This window comes from Plecotus auritus (genome assembly GCF_963455305.1).
Source record: "Plecotus auritus genome assembly, chromosome: 7".
In the NCBI taxonomy this organism is placed as follows: Eukaryota; Metazoa; Chordata; class Mammalia; order Chiroptera; family Vespertilionidae; genus Plecotus; species Plecotus auritus.
In genome coordinates this window covers 30,493,228-30,512,610 of record NC_137774.1, presented here as the reverse complement: position 1 = coordinate 30,512,610, position 19,383 = coordinate 30,493,228, and the positions used below count along the sequence as shown (strand labels likewise).

The following is a 19,383-nucleotide window of genomic DNA, read 5'->3' as shown; positions in this document are numbered from 1 at the left end:
CCCGAAACTCAGGCATGTGCCCTTGACCAGAATCGAACTCGGGACCCTTCAGTCAGAAGGCCGATGCTCTATTCTCTGAGCCAAACCGGCTAGTGCTCATTTTATCCCACATCATCCCATTTCACAGATGTAGAAACTGAGGCAGTGAAGTCATATGCCCAAGGTCACTCTTTAGGAAGTGAGTGGCTGAGATTCAGATCTAGGCTGCCTGGCTCCATAGCCCACAGTTTTAACCATTAAATGATATGACAATTCAGGAAAAGGCAAAGCAGAGAGTGAGAAATGGAATGGCAGTGTTCTACCACTGTGACAGGCAGATGGAGAACACACCTGAATGGTTTTCAGGAGATGTGGTTTCAAGCCCCAATTCTGCCACAAAGCTGACTTTTTTTTGTTTTAATCCTCACCTGAGGATTTTTTTTTCTTAAATATATTTTTATTGACTTCAGAGAGGGAGAGGGAGAGGGAGAGAGAGATAGAAAATCAATAATGAAAGAGAATAATTTATTGGCTGCCTCCTGCACACCCCACACTGGGGATTCAGCCTGCAACCTAGGCATGTGCCCTAACTGGGAATTGAAGCATGACCTCCAGGTTCATAGGTCGAGGCTCAACCACTGAGCCACGAGGCCAGGGTGAGGATATTTTTTTCCATTGCTTTTCAGAGAGAGTAAAAGGGAGGGATGAAGTGGGGGGCGGGGGAAGAGAGAGGGAAACATGGATGTGAGAGAGGCACATCGACTGGTTGCCTCCCACTCATGCCTCGACCTGGGACGGGGAGCGAATCCACAACCAAGGTACATGCCCTTGACTTGGAATTTAACCTGCAACCCTCCGGTGCCCAGACTGATCCTCTAACCACTTAGGCACACCAGCCAGGACTCAGAGCCTTCTTTTTAATTTGAGAATTTTGATGTGATGACCTCTAAGGTCCCTTTATTTTTAGCAATCTATGACAAGCAATGAATTACAATTAGGATGTGTGCTAGTGGTCAAGAATTTTAGCGCTTTTTTAAAGTGACCAAGTGGGAAAGAGGCGGAATAGGGAGACCGCTGATTCCTAGGCAAAGCCATAACTGGAGTAGATATGAATCATATACTGAGGGGCCCCATTTGCAACAGGCCTGCAGAGGGTGAGGAGTGTTTGAAAACTTTGCTACCAGCCAGGTCTGCCTGGCACTTGATGGGTCTGGGCTGAGACCCTGATGAGGATCCCAAACCCGGCCCCACCCTATTCACACCTGGGCCTGGAGACAGGTAAGGGGAGGCCACAGAAGGCATGCCAGGGCGCGAGGTGCTCACCATCACGATGTTGGCCAGATGGGCAGAGACAAGCGCGTACACCCCTCCAGAGGAGCCCACGACGGGCGCAGTCATGTCAGCCACAGACACCGCCAAGGATCCTGGGGCAGAGAGCGAGCGAGAATTCAAGAATGCTGGCGGTGGCTCCTTACCCCCACTTCAGACCCTCAGATGCCTCAGCCTTGGGGGTAAGACCCCAGAGCAAAAGGCTCCTTCTCTCCCTCCCTCAGTCCCATGTTGCCTTGCAGGTCCCTGATGATTAATTTAGGGCTGAAAGAACCATTTGATCCCAACTTTTCCTTTTACAGTCAGGGAAACAAAGGCTCAACAAAGGAAAGCGAACATCTGCCTCTCAATCCAACCTCTGCACTCCAATGTGCCATCTCGGGGTCTGAAGCAACAACAAAAATTACAGGGGTATTCCGAGCTGGTTTGTTCAGTGGACAGAGCGTCAGCCTGCGGACTGAAGGGCACATGCCCGGGTTGTGGGCCCAATCCCCAGGAGGGGGCGTGCAGGAGGCAGCCGATCAATGATTCTCTCTCTTCATTGATGTTTCTAGCTCTCTCTCCCTCTCCCAAATCAATAAAAATATTTTTTTAAAAAATTGCATTATTTAAAAAAAAAAAAATTGCAGAGGTAGTGACTGCAGAAACAGGTACCGACCTACGGAGCACCGTGTGTCAAACACCGGCCAAGCATTTTACATACATTCATTCTCCCCTTGAACCCTCAAGACAGCCCTTTGAGAAAGGTGCTAGTAGCCTCATGGCTCACCTGGTGGGAAGAACAGGAACCTGCATTTGAGTCCAGGTCTTAGTCTTGATAGTGGCCACGCACCACACTGGTCCAGAAGTTAACCTCCACCCTCTACCATCACTCTCTCTGCTCAATGGCGTCTACAAACCTGCTTAGGTCACCTCCAACCTCCCTCCAGCCGAGAGGAATCACAGAAGGCCAACAAGTTTCCACAGCAAATGGGGCATCTTTGGAGGGAAAAAATGCCCTTGAAAAGTCCCCAGGAAGAGAGAGATGAGGTCACAGCCTCTGGGGGAAAGACAGGCATGGACTCTTGGTCTGGGGTATGACTAACTTTTGTCCTGGGAGGAAAGCTGGGAGAGAAGAGCTGGGAAATGTATTGTTCTGGTCTCATTTAAGTGTGATCAATGCTTTGGCTTGGAGGGAAGGACATGGAGACTAAAAATAACTGGGAGGTAGAGCCCAGGGCTCGGAGGATGAGAGGTAGCTGGCCTGGGAAGTGTGCAGAAATCACCACTGGAAAATGCCTGCAGGCTCATGAGCCAATTAGCTGCTGCCAGGGTGGAGAGAGGAGGGACAAGCAGAAGGCCAAATTCTGCAGGTTCCATAGGGGTGGAGGGCCCACTACTTAGGAGGTGGCTGAGCCCAGCCGGGAACCAGGAACCAGAGCACCTGATACCTTGGGTGGGGAGAGCCCCTGTAACATCATCCCTTTCTCCCCAGGTACCCGCCCCACCCCTCTCAAGGCTCCCGAGCTCACTGAGATCCTTCAAAGAAGGGATCCCCACGACTGGTTCTTGGTCTCAAGGGGGATGTAATTTCCCAGGAAAACACAAACTAAAAACTGAGAACTCCCAAGTCCTTCTGCCCTCCCAGGGCAGCTATAAATCTCTCCTCTCCTCTTTCATGCCTTCCCTCCGGCTTTAATTAGGTATTGATCTATTGTCAGATAACTTTTTTTTTTTCCCTGTACTGCATAGCCACAGGGTCAACCATATAGAAGAGGGGGAAAAAATCTCAGGGTGGCAAACAGACCGGCAGCAGGATCTGCATGACAAAGGATTCCCACGCTCTCCTGCCGGGCTGGCTGACAAGGCTGCATTGCAGGGCAGCAAGGGCTGGCTGCCCAAGCCGCCCCACTCTTCAGCTTGCTCCTCATTAATTACCGCAGGGACAGAGAGAGTCTCTCCGGGCTGTCCTCTTCCCTCAGCACAAGTCCCTACAAACCCGCCAGCTTCTGCTCCCTCGGCCTCCCCATTGTGGTCTATCAGGGACAGAGACATCAGTGGGGCCCCCAGGGAGCCCCTCATTGACCTTTCCCTCACCCTAACCGTGGATCAGAGTCCTGACCCCAGGGCCAGGGTCATCCTGGGATTGTGGAAGAAGCATGGAATGGGGGTGTGGTTGGCTAACTGTGTGACTTGGACACAGCCCCTGAATTCTTTGGGCTTCGATTTTCACATCACAAATATTTGTTGAAATGAGGAGGTCTCAGGCTTTTCCAACTTTTGAGCAGTGAAACCCTTTTTCAAAGAAAACCTTACCCACATCCTACACTAAGGAGCAGAGCGCAGAGCGCAGATGGCAGCTGAATGGGGGTGGGGCCTGGGGAGCAAAGTTTGCCGCCCACAGGAGGGGGCCTTAAAGGTCCCTTTCAGATGAGAAATTCAGTAATTCCAGTCTCAGACCCTGATTCTAGCATATTTTTTAAAAATTGTATTTTTACTGATTTCAGAGAGGAAGGTGGCGGGGGTGGGGAGGGGAGAGAGAAACATCAATGATGAGAGAGAATCACTGATGAGCTGCCCCCCTGCTCGCCCCACAATGGGGATCGAGCCCACAACCCGGGCATGTGCCCTGACCAGGAATCAAACCATGACCTCCTGGTTCATAGGCTGGCTCTCAACCACTGAGCCACACCAACTGGGAGGTTCTAGCACCTTGAAGGTAACAATCTGGACCCACCTACCCTCCCTTTGTGGCACTTACTTCCCTCCAGGAACTGCGCTTAGCCCTGGACAAAAAAGACTGGGAGAGACCAAATTCAAACAGGGCATGCATGCATATCAGTACAATTAGCAGAGCCATCTCAGGGCAGGAAGCCTGGGCAAGGCAGGATTCCACCAAGGGATAAATGGTTCAATAAGGCCAGTGTTAATTCCACGGGGGCACGGGATGGGTAGAGTGTGGCAAGGTACACCTCTGCACAGCAGCAGACCAAAGTCTAGTCGGGGCTGTGAATCCCGCCCTCCCCCCCAAATTCTGGGTCCCTGCCAGTACACAGATAAATTGGTGACTTTGCCATAATACACAGATTGGATAATATTAGCCTGAAAAATTTAAAGCAGGTGTTCTCCCACTTCTCCCTTGGCCCTAAAAACATCCAAATAAAAATGGGCAGAACACCTCCCTTTAAATAATGTAACCTTATTTATTTATGTACTCTTTCATTTATTCCACAAATATTTGTTGCTTAACATGTGCCAATCCCTGCGTTGGGCTCTGGGGATACACACGTGATTTTATAATCTATATAATCTATAATAAAAGCTTGGTGGAACATTGGAGATACTAGTTTCTAAAGTGTTTAAAGGGTTGGCCATTTAATTGTTAACCAGAGTGAAATACACATGGGCCTCCAGCACTGGCCGGAAGCACAGGGCAGAGAAGAATCTACCCCAGGTCTAGCCCTTCTTAGCTGAGCAAATTGATCTGCCCTCCATGGTTCTGAAGTGCCTGCAATGTGGCGGGGGGGGGGGAGGGGGGTGGTGGTGGGGTGGGGCGGGACCCCCTCTCTGGATGGTTGTGATGGATACAGCAGAGCACGTGTGAACCCTTTATCGCATGCCCAGGGTACCAGACGTGCTCAGGAGAGGTAAGCTCTCCTTGTTACAAACTGTGCCAGCCTTGGATTTGGAATATTTTCATTGGGCAGGAATGAAAGAGCAGGGCCCGATGTCTATGAAGACCTCCCTTGGTTTCTGACAATTAAATTATCTGCACAAAGAATGCCTGCCTTTTGGTTCTTGTAAGATGGCACTGGTTTTGAGCACAGCCTTTGGGGTTAGACCACCTGGGTTGGAGCCCAGCTCTGCCACTTTCTACTGTGTCTTCCTGGGTAAGTCACTTAGGCTTTCTAAGCCTCGGTTTCCGTATCCGGAACAGGCGAAGAGTAATAGTACCTGCCTCACGGAGTTTTTGTGAGGACTGAATAAAATATGGCCTGCAGGGCAGGCACTTGATTACTGGCTGTCCAGTCAGGGTCTAGCTGTCTGTGAATGGGTCGCCTCTCTGAGCGGAGAGGAAGGGAGGGGTGCGGGCAGATCAGTCAACTCAATCTAGGAGATAAATGGCATGATCTGCTGTGACGAGAGTGCCCTTGAGCCTGAGCGATGACTCACACAGTACAGCACACATCATTGCTTGGTGACAGCCCCACACCCCCGTATTTAGCTGGCGAGCTCCCCCTCTGTCTGTGCACCGTCCCGCTCTGCAGGGACATCGCTGCGAAGATACCTGCACTGTCTCCCCACTGTGCATCGTCTGATCTTGCTGGGGCCTGAGTCATTTGGAATCTTATTTCTGTCTTCTGGGTTATTGGCTCTCCCATCTCCTCGACTACTGACTGCGAGTGTCTGAGTGTCTTTCCTGTTCCTCACCATTAACCATCTGGGTCTCTGAGCACTAGGTCTGGAAAGTGTGGCTATAAATCCCCAGATGTCAAGAGACTGGTGGAGGGGGGGTGCGTGGGTGGCTGAGTGAGTCTAGCACACAGAGATGCTCATTAGACCTTCCCACAAGGATGTGGGAGGTGCTGGATTCTGGGACAAGCGGGCATGGGTGCTGTCCAAGGTACCCAAGGCTTTAACCTTAGCCCACAGAGGAGCGAAGGAGCCGGCACTGGACCAACATCCAGGCTGAGGGTTCAGGAACCAGCAGACCGGCCCTGCCTGGCAGGCGTGGGACCCTTCCCCTTTCGATGCCTGAAGCCACTTCAGTTATTCCCAGGGTCCCTGCCTACCTGTTGTTTACAAGGCTGACGGTGCCCCACTCTCCTGATGATAAGCTTAATGCTCCTCAGGAAGGATTAAAATCTTACTTAAACACACACACAAAGCTCCCTTGGGCTCAGCTGTCAAGGTGAAGAGCTGAGGCAGCAAACCTTGTTATAAAAAATCCGGCAATGATGTTGGAAACTTCATGAGAGAAATTCCTCTGTTCGGAGGCCTGGCTAGTGCAGACTCTTCCTGCACAGCCTGCTCTGCTCTCCCCAGCTCACCCCGGCCGTCTCACCCCACACTGTGGAGGGAAGGGGGCATTCAGGCTGCCCTGTGCTCAAGGCCATGATCACCTGCCACGTGAGCCAAGTCAGCGGGGGCCCGGACTCCTCTGGCTGGGCTGGCACGGATGCTTACCACCTTTCAGGCCAGACTCTCTCCTGTCAGTGGTGAGTCAATCAAGGGGACAGTGGCCAGCTGGGCAGAGGCAAGATGTCCCTTTGGGGACAGGGACTAGACTGGCCAGGGAGGCACCTGGCTTCCCCCACCCCTTAGATGCCCCTACAGGGATCTCTGTGTGTGCCCTTGCACAATTTATATAACACTGTCACTCCACGTGTCACCTCACTCCACCATCCTAACGCCCTGCAGGCAGATCTTATTAGTTCACGTTTAATGCTTAATGGGGCCAGAGAGGTTAAGGAATTTCCCCAAGCTCACACAGCTGCAACACGGTGTTCCAAATCCTGTGCTCTCCTCTCCTTTGCCATCACATGCCTCCTTCTCTGGGTGGCAGTCCCCTTTCTAGATTCTCCAAGGAGGTGGGGAGATTTGCCTGGAGAAAAAGCCTAATAGTCAGGAGCTTTGGTGATGAGGGTCCTGGGCCCCCTGAAAGCCTGGGGCTTGCATGACCCCATGGGGAGTCCCAGCCACCCTGGGGAGGTTTTTCCTATAGACAGAGGGCCCACCTGCCTACCTGCCACCACACCAGCCACGTAGACCAGCCCAATGCGGGTCGCTCCATGCACCATCTCCAAGGGCACCCCCACCAGGAGCTGCAGCACCACATTGAGGCCCAGGTGTTCTATCCTGTATGGAGAGACCACACTCCATTCATTAATCCAGTTATCCATTCGTTTATTCGACAAACACTGAGTGCCCAGATGCTGGGGATCCAACAGTGAGCAAGACCCTATACCTGCCTTTGAGGAACTCATGGTCTGGGATGGTGGGGGCAGGAATCACAAAAGAGACAGATCCTCTTGGAAAGAGCGTTCCTTCCACATCTTTCCCACCACCTGAGACAAGAACACGTGCAGGGCCTGGGCGGTAACTGACAGTGCTGCACTGGCCACAGGGAGAGGCTGTGGTCAAGACCCAGCAACCCCATTGGCTAACATGTGAAAAGCCAAGGCTCAGAGAGGGGCACTGACCAGCTCAGAGTCACTCAGCTGGTTCGTGGCCAGACCCACAACCCAGATCTCTGATGTGCAGGCCCTGCTCCATTCACCAGGTCCCGAGGGCACGCTGGCTTGCCATTGTATCTGTAAGAGCTACTGATATTTAAAGAGACAGATGTTGCCCAGCCGGCGTGGCTCAGTGGTTGAGCGTTGACCTATGAACCAGGAGGTCACGGTTCGATTCCCAGTCAGGGCACATCCCTGGGATGCGGGTTGGATCCCCAGTGTGGGGCGTGCAGGAGGCAGCCAATCAATGATTCTTTCTCATCATTGATGTTTCTATCTCTTCCTCTCCCTTCCTCTCTGAAAACAATAAAAATACATTAAAAAATAAAAATAAAGAGAGAGAGATGTTTTCAAAACAAGTGCAAGTGTTAGAGATGCGTCTCGGAGCTTACTAATTCAGTTGTCACTTAACATCTCACGAGGAAGGCCTCTCCCTCCTGGTGTGCAGGGACCCATTCTGCCTGAAACTCTCAGGGTTGGGGTTTCTTGCCCTGAGAATACCTTATTTTTTACGCTATCATGTGACCAGATCTTGTTGCTAAATGGTGTCTAGCTGAGTGCATGTTACTAGAAAATATCGTAACATTACTATTATTACATTGGTGTGCGCTTTCAAGTTTACAAAGCACTTTAACATCCATTATCTCACATAAACTGAGCAGCTGGACAGCTCCCTGGGGAAGCGTAAGTTATAGGGTAACAGAGCATGGAACAAGGGTCTGGATGCTGGCCTGGCCTGCAGGGCTCGGGTACCTGCTGATCCAGGAGGGTGCCTGTGAGGTAGCACATGACTCAGGTCAGGCTCTGTCCCCAATTCCCACCATCCCTGCAATCTCTGGCTCCCCACCCCAACACCCCAACTGTGCCAGCCAAAGGATCCTAGATTAGAAATGTCAGAAAAATTTACTGAAAAGGAGCTGGGTGGTAGCCTCAGACTCACAGGGAGACCTCAGAGGTTTTCTGCTCCTGTCTCCTTCGTTTACAGCTTAGAACTTGAGACTAGAAGGGGCTAGGTGAGGGGAATCCAGAGCTCCTGCCTCCCCAGCCAACCTCTTTCTTCAGTGATTTCTTTTTTAAAAAGTGGAGAGAGGAAGGGAGAGGGAGGGAGGGAGGGGGGGGGGAGAGAGAGAGAGAGAGAGAGAGAAACATCAATGATGAGAGAGTCATTGATCAGCTGCCTCCTGCACGCCCCACACTGGGGATCAAGCCTGCAACCCGGCCATGTGCTCTGACCAAGAATCAAACAGTGACCTCCTGGTTCATAGGTCAACGCTCAACCACTGAGTCATGCCAGCCAGGCTCAACCACAGTGACTTCTGAATTCACTGGCCTAGAGTGTGTCCCTGAGTAATGCGTCACCCTACGGGCTTTCCCTAGATGCTGGCCAGCTCTTCCTATCACCTGTCTACTGTGGCACCAGCCAGGAGCCCCTCCCTCAAGGTCACAGACCTAGAGAATCCTCCCAGGGCTCTTCCTGACAGGCATAGCTCCAGGAGAAGCAACGGCCAGAGAAAGGCTTGAGGCTGCCCCTGTGCCTCTGGGGAGAGCATCTGTGCTCTGGCCACTCCGGCTTTCAGCTCTGGGAGGCAAAGAATGGACAAGGAAGCCTTAGAGACATTGTCCATTCTCCCTCTTTACCTCACAGGATCAGGGAAGGCCAGAGGGCAGTCCTACAAATAAGGCAGATAGTCTCAACCCACGTGCACCCACGGGCTTGGGCAGCCTAGCCAGGGAAGTCCCTGCTTCCTGTTGCCTCCTAATCTTGACTCACGAGAAGACTGATACAATGACACGCCTCCCTCCCTCTGCTTCTTAGCCCTGTGAGATCAAAGCCTGGGACAGCAGGCAAGGCAAACAGCCTGTGGCACAGTCTCCTCCGGCTCAGCTCAGCGTGGAGGCGTCCATCAGAATGTCTCCTCACCCAAGCCCTCCCCAGCAGGTGCATCCAATTAGGGGTTGGCGTTTGTGCCATTTAGAGGCTCAGCAGGAAGGGAGGCTCACAGCGGGGCTCCCTCTTGGCTACTGTAGGTCTTTCTGCCAAAGAACGAGAATGATGGAGCCTCAGGGGCCAGAGTGATCCTCTTCCCATGTCCAACCCCAGGGACAGGCACCCCCCGCCCCAGGGCTGCACCAGACTAACAGTGAGCCCCTTTGCTTCTCTCCCTAGAGAGGCTGTAGAAGATACCACAGAGGTAGGGGGTCCAGGGACTCCGCTTTTCCAACTCAGCACTTCTACTATGTAAAAATGGTCTCCAGCCAAGACAGTGCTTTTCAAGGGAATTGGACCTGGGTAGTCACCTGGCCTGATCCTGGGTAAGAGGCACCAGTGAGAACTGACTGTGCTCCAGCCCTAAACGAGGCCACAAGGCTCTGTAAACAGAACAGTAAGTATTGCCAAATTCCTCACGAAGACCCTCACCATGTATGGAGAGCACTTTGGGAAGAAGGCAGCTTCAAGAAATCTGTCCTTTATTTCACTGATGGGGGCACTCACACACAACACAGTTTATGGACAATGAACGTGGTAGCTGACCATATTTCCCTCTTTGCTTTGGCCACTAGGAAGCTCAGAAGCAGTTTATAACCTACCTCTAGCAAGTACATAGACTCACGTGCTATGGATGTTTGTGCTGATTTCACTGTGGGATGTGAGCATTTTACTCCCTGCATTTTCCATTTCCCATATACTCCCAATAACTCATATATTTTGGTATGAGAAGAGTTTCAAGAAGTCACCTCAAATCCTGTGTCCAGGGAGACAAACTAAAAAATTTATTTCAATCCAGGCTATCGGGACTACTTATTTTTCCATAGGGACTCTTGATAGAGGGAAAGAAGACAGGCACTCACCCCGCGTGCGTGAAGATGTACGTCAGGTAGCGCCACGCCTGCGCTCGGAGCTGTGGGTGGTACACCAGTGCGTTCTGCAGGTACCGTGGGTGGGTCACCTGCAGCACAAACTGATCCAGCGACACTCCATTGTAGAGGAAGAAGGCCACCTGGGGGAAAGCACAGGATGGAGGGGTCCCATTACCAAGTACAAAGCTGCCAGGAACCCTCTTGTGCTAACACCCGGAATCCTTGCTGGAAGTTGTCATCTTTCCTTCTCAGAGAACGAGGGGCTCCCCCGTGGCCAGCACTCAGCATCTTCAACCATCTCTACCCCACTTCTGTTTGATTATTTTGCGTTAACTATTCACAGCATGGTCACATGATCTCTGCCCATACTTCCTTGGGGCTAAGCAGGAAGGGTTTGGAGGATTTTAAACTTTAACCCCAATAATAAAGAACATACCCATTTGGGGGATAAGGCAATGCCACATAAGTTGATTAAAAAAAACACAACAGCCCTAACTGGTTTGGCACAGTGGATAGAGCGTCGGCCTGCGGACTGAAGGGTCCCAGGTTCGATTCCGGTCAAGGGCATGTACCTGGGTTGCAGGCACATCCCCAGTAGGGGGCGTGCAGGAGGCAGCTGATCGATGTCTCTCTCATCGATGTTTCTGACTCTCTATCCCTCTCCCTTCCTCTCTGTAAAAAAACCAATAAAATATATTTAAAAAAAAAACACAAAAAAACCAAAAAAACCCCACAACAATCTATGGTAAAATACATAGAAATACAAGTTATCATCAAAATCAGTTTTAAGTGTGCAACTCAGTGGCATGAAGTTCATTTAAATTGTTAGGCAACCATCACCACCACAGAAGTCTTTTCCCCTTGCAAAACTGAAACTCTGTAGCCATGCAGCGTTAGCTTCTCATTCTCCTTTCCCCATCTCTGGCAACCACCATTCTACTTTCTGTCTGTATGACTTTGGCTACTCTAGGTAACTCGACTTCTACTTATTTCACTTAGTATGATGTCACCAAGGTTCATCCATGTTGTTGATTAGGCCAAAATGTCCTTCCTTTTCTAAGCATGAGTAACATTCCCATTGTATGTATAAGCCACATTTTGTTTATCTTTCATCTGTTGATGAACATTTGGGTTGCTTCACATTTTCACTACTGTGAATAATGCTGTTATGAACATGGGTGTACAAATACCTCCTTGAGTCCCTGCTTTCAATTTATTTTGGGTATGTACACAGAAGTGGAATTGCTGGATCATGTGGTAATTCTATGTTTAATTTTCTGAGTAATCGCCATACTATTTCCCATAGCAGCTGCACCATTTTATACTCCCGCCAACAGGGCACAAGGGTCCCAAATTCTCTGCATCCTCACCACCACCCCACATAAGCAGACTATGCAAATGACTAAAGCACACTAATTTAAGCCCTAAAAGGGTAAACTACTTTTTTCTGGAACTCTTTCTAAAATGCATCATTCATGTCCCTATGTTCTTAATCAGGTATGTGCATAATCTCTTAAGGGTGCCTCAGGTACTGAGCTGGGCACCGGGAGTGATGTCTTCTCCAGCAATTGATGGGGCTTCCCTCCTACAACTAAATGGCCCCAAATTCTTGTGTTTAAGACTCAGGTTTAGCCCTAGCCGGTTTGGCTCAGTGGATAGAGCGTCAGCCTGCAGACCAAAAGGTCTTGGGTTTGATTCCTCTCTGGCCCAGGCCCTGGCCTGGGCCCTGGTCGGGGCTCGTGCAGGAGGCAACCAATTGATGTCTCTCACATTGATGTTTCTCTCTGTCTTTCCCTCTCTCTTCCACTCTCCCTAAAAATCAATGGAAAAATATCCTCAGGCGAGGATTAACAAAAAACAAATGAACAAAAAAAACCCCTCAGGTTTACTTTAAATTGATTTCAGAGAGAGAAAGGGAGAGGGAAAGAGGAATAGAAACATCAATGATAGAGAATCATTGATCAGCTGCCTCCTGCACACCCCTTACTGGGGATTGAGCCCACAACCTGGGCATGTGCCCGTGACTGGAATTGAACCTGGGACCCTTCAGTCCCCAGGCCGACACTCTATCCACTGAGCCAAACCAGCCAGGTCAGGTTCTTACTTTTTATTGCTGGTTAATAGTGGGTCCCTTCTATTTTCTCTGTTATGGAATCAGAAAACTGGGTATCTAGAATTGTATTTAAAACAAAAAGCCTTGGGCTTTTGTACAAGGACTTTGAAACAGTTATTTCAACATTTTCTTCTAGGATGGTGGTTTGAGTTTACATAGCTGAGGCTTATGGAAATTTGAAATGAATCTGGACACAAAATCTGGCTTCTCTGGATAACCTTGGACAAATGATTTGAATTTTCTTGTTCTCGATGTCCTGACCTGGAAATGGGGATATGAATGCCTGCACTTCCAGGGTAGTGATGAGATAAAATACAGGAGGCCCCGCCGGGTACCCGGCATGCGATTCGGGAAGGCAGCTGTAATTAGCGTCGGGTTAGGGCTTCCTGGGTGGAGCCTGGACTGGCTCAGGCCCGCCAGCAGCTCGACTCCCCTGGGCTCTCTGGGGAGCCGTTCTGTCCACCTAACAGGATGCGGGTGGCCTGGCAACAAATACAGCTTCCAAGGCAGCTCGTTATTATTGGTCCTCAAATAGAAGTTAATATAATAGACCAACACCGTAAGCATTTGAAGAAGGAGTCCAAGAATATCTCAGAAAAATCGCAATTTCAACGTGAACTTGGAAGAAGCTATGGGCCTGCAGACCAGCTATTCTCATTTAGGAAAAAAAGAATGCCATGAAGCTTAACGATCCTGATCCTGCCGTCTGATTAGGAACTTTGCAAGAACATATGCAGGGGTGGTAATTAGGCCCGTGGTTCTGGAGGAGAAACCAGTGAAGATTATAAAACGCCAAAGGGGAGCCGAGCATCCATTTAGGGGTGGAGGGGCCCACGGGTTCTTAGGCGGAACAGCCCACAGAATTCAGAGTTCCTCGTGCACGGGCCCTGATTCAGAAAGGGGTACCTTTAGATTCTGTTGATATCGAAGCAGGAGACTCTTAGAATAACAGTGGGTCTGGATGATTCCCTAAGGGGAGAATGTTCTTTCAAAATGTGTTAAGTCCACATTTACCTGTTCAGAAACACTCCCTCCCATATGCATTTGTGGGAGGCTTTTGTGTTCCATTCTCTGGCTAAAGTGGGGGGAGGGGGCTATGGGAGAAGGAGGGCAGGCTTGCTTATCTGCTTATTCTTGCTTCCTAGGCGGAGGATGGAGTCCCGGCGGAGAGGCAGGGGGCAAATGACCTGTCCACATGACTCACTCAGGGAGGAACTCAAATAAATTGGTTTTAGTGAGTTAGCCTAACTCCCCCAGATCGGTGAACTTATTACATTGTTTTGGTTGTTACTGTTTAGGTGGGGTGGTCCCATGGGGATTTTGCTGCAGTGACTATTGCTTGAAGTAAGAATCTTGGGAATATCTTTGGGGTCCAGGAAACAGGACCCCTGCATGGCCTGTCCTGGGGCTGGGCTTGCAATGACAACTGCTACTGGCTCCTCCCTCAACCATCGCCTTTGGGTGGAGAAGATGCTGCTCTGCCCCTCACCATCTCAGACATCCTCTTGCCCTGGCTGTGCTAAGGCCGAGTGGCCCTTCCCCACCCTTGTCCTTGCCTCCAGCAGGGTGATGGTGATCATGAACCAGGGTGGGGGGCAGCAGGTGTAGCTGTCGTAGTACCACTTCCGGTCAATCTCCCGGGGCAGGGTCTCGTAGGCCACGTGGCGGATGAGCCGCTGGGAGAGGTTCAGCCCTTTCTCCTCCAGCAGGGCCTTGCTGCAGAGCCGGCGGTTCCCCTGCAGGATGGCCTGGCGGAAGCTGTTGGACCGCTTATTGCTCATCTGCACAGGGAACAGGGCGGGCAGGGTCAGAACCAGGGTCTCGGGAGCCCCGACCCATTTCCCAGGCAGCACAATCCTTAGACTTAACCAGGCCTGATCCCACCTCTCTTATTGTTCTACAATAGCTCACCAGAAGCAATATTCACTGAGCTCTTACATGTCAGGGGCTGTTCTAAGCACTTCACAATTTGTTGGTTCATTTGCTATAAGCAGTCTACCTGTTACATAAGGTCTATGAATATCCCCATGTTGCTAGATGTGGAAACCAAAGCACAGAGAGTTTTAAGGACTCATCAAGTTCAAACCCCGTAAGGCTCTTGAGCCTGTATTCGTATATTCACAGTACCTTCCTTCCATCCACCCATCTCTCATCCATCCATCACAATTTCCTGAGCAACTACTACGTGTCAGGCACATTGCCAGGCACAGGGGATACAGTGGTGCTCGAGACAGATGAGTAACCAGCAATCACAGGTCAGAGTCAAGTCTGCTGCAGGAGCACACGGGAGGGAGCCCAACCTGGTCTCGAGGTGGTCAGGGAGTGCTTCCTGGAGGAGGTGATATCTGAGTGAGAGCTGGAGGGTGAGTAGGACTCAGCATCCTCACAAACGTTAGCTTGGGAAGGGTTGGGCAGCCCTTGCTGACTTTCCCAGAACCCAGAGCTGTGCCTGTGGAAGGTCACTACTCCTGAGTACCTTCCAGTGACTGGCCACTGAACCCTGCCTCAGGGCTGACCCTGTCTTGGCAGACTGAGGCTGCCCGACACAGCAGAGCCCTGGCTGTTCACCCAGCAGTCAGCCTGGCTCCCAGAGATCAGAGCAGCCTGCTGACTTCCAGCCCCGAGGCCTCCGTCGCCTCCCACCTGCCCTCCATGACCACATTCTAGACCTTGATTATGGGGAGATGTCCTAGAGACCGAGTCTTCCCAACCCCAGAGCCCACAGTACTGCCTGGGTGGCTGTTCCACCGTAGCTGGGCTGGGGCTTATCAACGTATTCCTGGGACTGTGGGCCCAGCGGTGGGCAATAGGCTAAACCCGGAGGCAGGAGTCCAGAGAGGGCTGGCCAGGTGCACCAGGCAGACCAAGGCACAGCGGTTTGGAGCCCTGTCTGGGGAAGGTAGCTGAGAGGATCTGCATTCAGACCAAATGGATGGGATAAGCCTCCCTCTGCAGCCTTTCCCCTTCTGGATTCTGCTGGCTCTCCCCTTTAAAATCTGGCTTAAAGCCCCAGCAGGCCTTCCCAGAGGAAGCCCTTCCAAAGATTCCCTATTCTCCTCCCCTCCATACCTACAAAGCTTGGGTCTGGTCCTTCCTACTGGCTCAGGAGCTCTGTAAATGCAGGCAGGGCTTGGCGCTCCAGGTACACGGTAAGCCCCAGACAGGACCCCAGCATGAAGTATTTTGTAGCCACACTTACCATCCTCTCTTCCCATCTCCAAGTGTGAATATGCACACGGGCGTGCCCTGCATGCACACTCACAAACACACCCGCAGTCACACTCTGACAACCCGTGTGGGGTCGGGCTCAGCACTGAGTACAGAAGCACGGTGAGCCCATACTCATCACTCACCTGCACGCTTGGTGTGCCTAGCACTGTGTTGGGCGCAGGAGTAACCATGGTCTTGGGCCTCACGGAACTTATAAGGAGAGACAGATGTATAAACAGCAGCAAAAGAGGGTGTCATCTTAGTTATTTGGTGCCTAGGATTATCCCCACGTCATAAAGATGGGGACCAGAGCTTGGAGAGTAATTTCTCAAAGACCCATCGTTAGGAAATCAGAGTCAGGATTCATATCCAGATCTGCCTGCCTCTGGAATCCAGCTAGTTGGCACTTTCCTGCCAAGTAGATAGGGATCCTCTCCCTCCAGGTGGATGCACCCCTTCCAGGCCTGGGGGAACAAAGCCCAGGCCAGATTCCAGTCCCCACTCCCCCCTCTGCCAGGCATCCTGTACAGACACAACCTGCACGCCCTCACGTGACAACCCTGGCCTCTCAGCTGTAACATAATGTGGTCTGTGCTATAAGGGAAGTCTGGCGCCCTGGCTGGGTAGGTCACTTGGTTGGAGCATCGTCCCCATAAGCCAAGGTTGCGGGTTCAATCCCCAGTCAGGGCACATACAAGAATCAACCAATGAATGCATACATAAGTGGAGCAGCAGTTCGATGTTTCTCTCTCTTTAATCAATCAATCAATCAATCAATCAATCAATCAAGAGACCTGGTTGCCCTAACCCAGTGGTCAGCAAACTGCGGCTCACGAGCCACATGCGGGTCTTTGGCCCCTTGAGTGTGGCTCTTCCACAAAATACCACGGCCTGGGTGAGTCTATTTTGAAGAAGTGGCGTTAGAAGAAGTTTAAGTTTAAAAAATTTGGCTCTCAAAAGAAATTTCAATCGTTGTACTGTTGATATTTGGCTCTGCTGACTAATGAGTTTGCCGACCACTGCCCGTAACCGGTTTGGCTCAGTGGATAGAGCGTCAGCCTGCAGACTGAAAGGTCCCAGGTTCGATTTCCATCAAGGGCATATACCTTGGTTGCGGGTACATCCCCAGTAGGAGGTGTGCAGGAGGCAGCTGATCGATGTCTCTCTCTCATGGATGTTTCTAACTCTTTATCCCTCTCCCTTCCTCTCTGTAAAAAAATCAATAAAATATATTTTAAAAAAAGAGAGAGAGACTTGGCAAAGCACTGCGGGGGTTGGGATGAGGAAGGGCTCACGAAGGAGGCAGAGTTTACCTGCTGGAAGAATACTACAGACAACCAAGTCTTTCATATATTTCACCTTGTTGAATCCTTGCAATGACCCCGAAGGAGGTAAAATCCAGGCTCAGAAGATCTTTCCCTCTGCGTGGCACAGGCAGAGCCAGAAGAGGGAGCCAGGTCTGCCTGACTCCAGAGATTCCCTGCTGGTGACCTCCTCTTAGTCCTGGTCCCCAGGGCAGCCCAGCTCCCACGAATCCAGGCTCCAGCTGGCTGCTCCAGCTCCGAACTGACAGAAATCCCAACGGTGACAAAGCCCCTGTGCCTGCGAGTTCACAGAGGACCCCCCCGCACCCCTTGCTGGAGAGAAGCACCTGCCGGGCCCAGCCGGGCCCTCATGCTGCCCTGGACTGAGCGGGGGCTGCAGCAGACGTGCTTGCGCTGGGCGGTGGAGGAGCCTGTGCCGGCTCAAGTCCGTGGCCTGGTCTTGGCTGGCACAGCTGGGCTCTGAGTCCCAGGGCTCACCTCCACCGCCTGCCCCATGAATCCCGGCTGCCCCTCCGCCTGTGGCTCAGCTCTGACCCCTGCCCTCTATAAGGCCTGCTCCCTGGGTCCATTCTGAACAGCAGTAGAACCCGAGAGCCCTACTGCTGCCCCCTGTAATCACTGGGCAAAGGCAGGCCCTCAGCCAAGAGGCAATTCAAGCAAGTCCAAAGCTGGGTATCCACATCGGAGAGCCCACCTGGCACAGGACAGGTGTGAGTGGGACTGGCTCCCCCATCACTGACACCAGCAGGTGACAGGAGAGAGGACACTGTCTCACCCCTCCATGCGTGACAGAAGAGAGGTGACTGGCCCCACCCATTTCAATAGGGAAACCAAGGTCAGACTCCAGCCTTGGATTCATCCTGTTAGTTCATGTAGAGTCTACTGATATTCCAACCATCTCGTGGCAGGTAAAATGCTTCCTGCTTAATCCCACTGAACCCCATTCCAGTTTCACCCCAGTAGTAACACAGCAGTAACCCGCAGTGAGGAGGGAGTCCCTACTCTAAGTCAGAGCAGTGGGCAGGATTCACGGGCACCCTGTCTCCAGTCCCCCCAACAAGCCAGGGCGTCTGCCAGCAGGTCTGATGAGCTCCTGTGCCCCACGGCTCCTGGAGAGGTCTGGCGTGATCCTCCCCACACCTGCTCCCCAGTTCCTCTCCTGCCAATGACGACCTCCTGCCTCCCACTCCCAGCACTTGGTTTCGGTGGCATGGAGCCCACTTCCAGCTCCAGAGGTGGGCCCTGATTGGTTGGAGTCAGTCAACACATCCCCACTGACCCAATCTGGGCCCATGGAAGGGAGGAAATAAATCCCGTGTAGGAGCTACCACCAGGAGTCCCTCTCCTCTCCTGCGTGGTGAGGCCTGAGGGTGTGAGGGCTGGAACGGCAGCCACTTTGCTGCCACAACGGAAGGGGCTGGAATTGCCAGCAGCTTCTCAGAGGATGAGAAGGCAGAGCTGAGAGGCAAAGAGAAACCAGGTCCTCGGTGATACCCGGCTGAAGCCTGGACTTTTTCAATGCTCTGGGCCAAGAGATCCCTTTAATTGTCCAAAAGGGTCGGCTAAACCACAATCCCTGGACAGGCCCCTCCCAACAGCAAGGGCCCCAGAGCGCTCACCAGGTTGACAAAGTCCTGGTAGCAGATCTGCCCATCGGCGTGGCTGTCGGCCAGAGCCAGGAGCACCTCCCTTTTGTGCGGGTCCAGCTTGGAGCTGTGGCTCTCCAGGAGGCTGCGGAACTTGCCTGAGCTGATGTAGCCGGTGTTCCCAGGGTCACACTACAGGAGAAGCACAGACAAGCCAGGGAGAGGGGCGTCGGGGGGGCGTGTCAGTGGGCTCTGGCCCCCTCTCGGCTCTACCACAGGTGCCCCATCTTCATCAACACGTGGCCTGGGCGGTGTCTGGGATGTTTGCAAGGCCCGGAGGGAAACATCCAAACCAAGCTTGGACAATCACGTAAAATCCTGGAAGGCCCTGGAGACCTTCGAGATCCACTAATCCAAGCGTCTGGTGTGCGGATAAGGAATCTGAGGCTCAGAGAGGTTAAATTCCCTTCCCTCCGCCCTTACTTCTGACTCTAGGAAGAGGAAAGCAGGAATGAAAAGATGAGCAGAGGAAGATGAGGAACTTCCGGGGCCTGGGCCAGAGGGACTCCAGTGGGGAATCCTCGAGGCCTGGGAGCAGGGAGCACAGCCTGCCAATCCTGCATGTGGCTGCTGGCTCCCTCCGTGTCAAACACCCTCCCGCCCCCCCCCCGCCCCCCCCCCCCGCCACCAGAACAGGGCTCCCCAAAGGCACTGTGCTCTGTGTTTTGTCTGTTGGCATCACCCTTTTGCCCTCTGTAGCTTTGCAC

General features: G+C 52.0%; 1 protein-coding gene across 5 annotated transcripts in view; it reads right to left on the bottom strand.

Annotated features, from left to right (window-relative positions):
- The window catches only part of RHBDL3 (rhomboid like 3), a 51,160-nt gene that overhangs the window by 16,335 nt on the left and 15,442 nt on the right, over positions 1–19,383 (bottom strand). For 3 of the 5 annotated variants that reach the window (XM_080679077.1, XM_080679078.1, XM_080679081.1), the window contains exons 3-7: positions 18,650–18,808; positions 14,052–14,276; positions 10,374–10,522; positions 7,034–7,146; positions 1,303–1,403 (exon numbers count right to left, since the gene is read on the bottom strand). In XM_080679077.1, coding sequence (XP_080535203.1) covers positions 1,303–1,403; positions 7,034–7,146; positions 10,374–10,522; positions 14,052–14,276; positions 18,650–18,808 — 747 coding nt within the window. Of the gene's footprint in view, positions 1–1,302; positions 1,404–7,033; positions 7,147–10,373; positions 10,523–14,051; positions 14,277–15,848; positions 15,916–18,649; positions 18,809–19,383 lie in introns of all 5 variants that reach the window. The other 2 variants (XM_080679079.1, XM_080679080.1) reach the window with 2 other exon arrangements.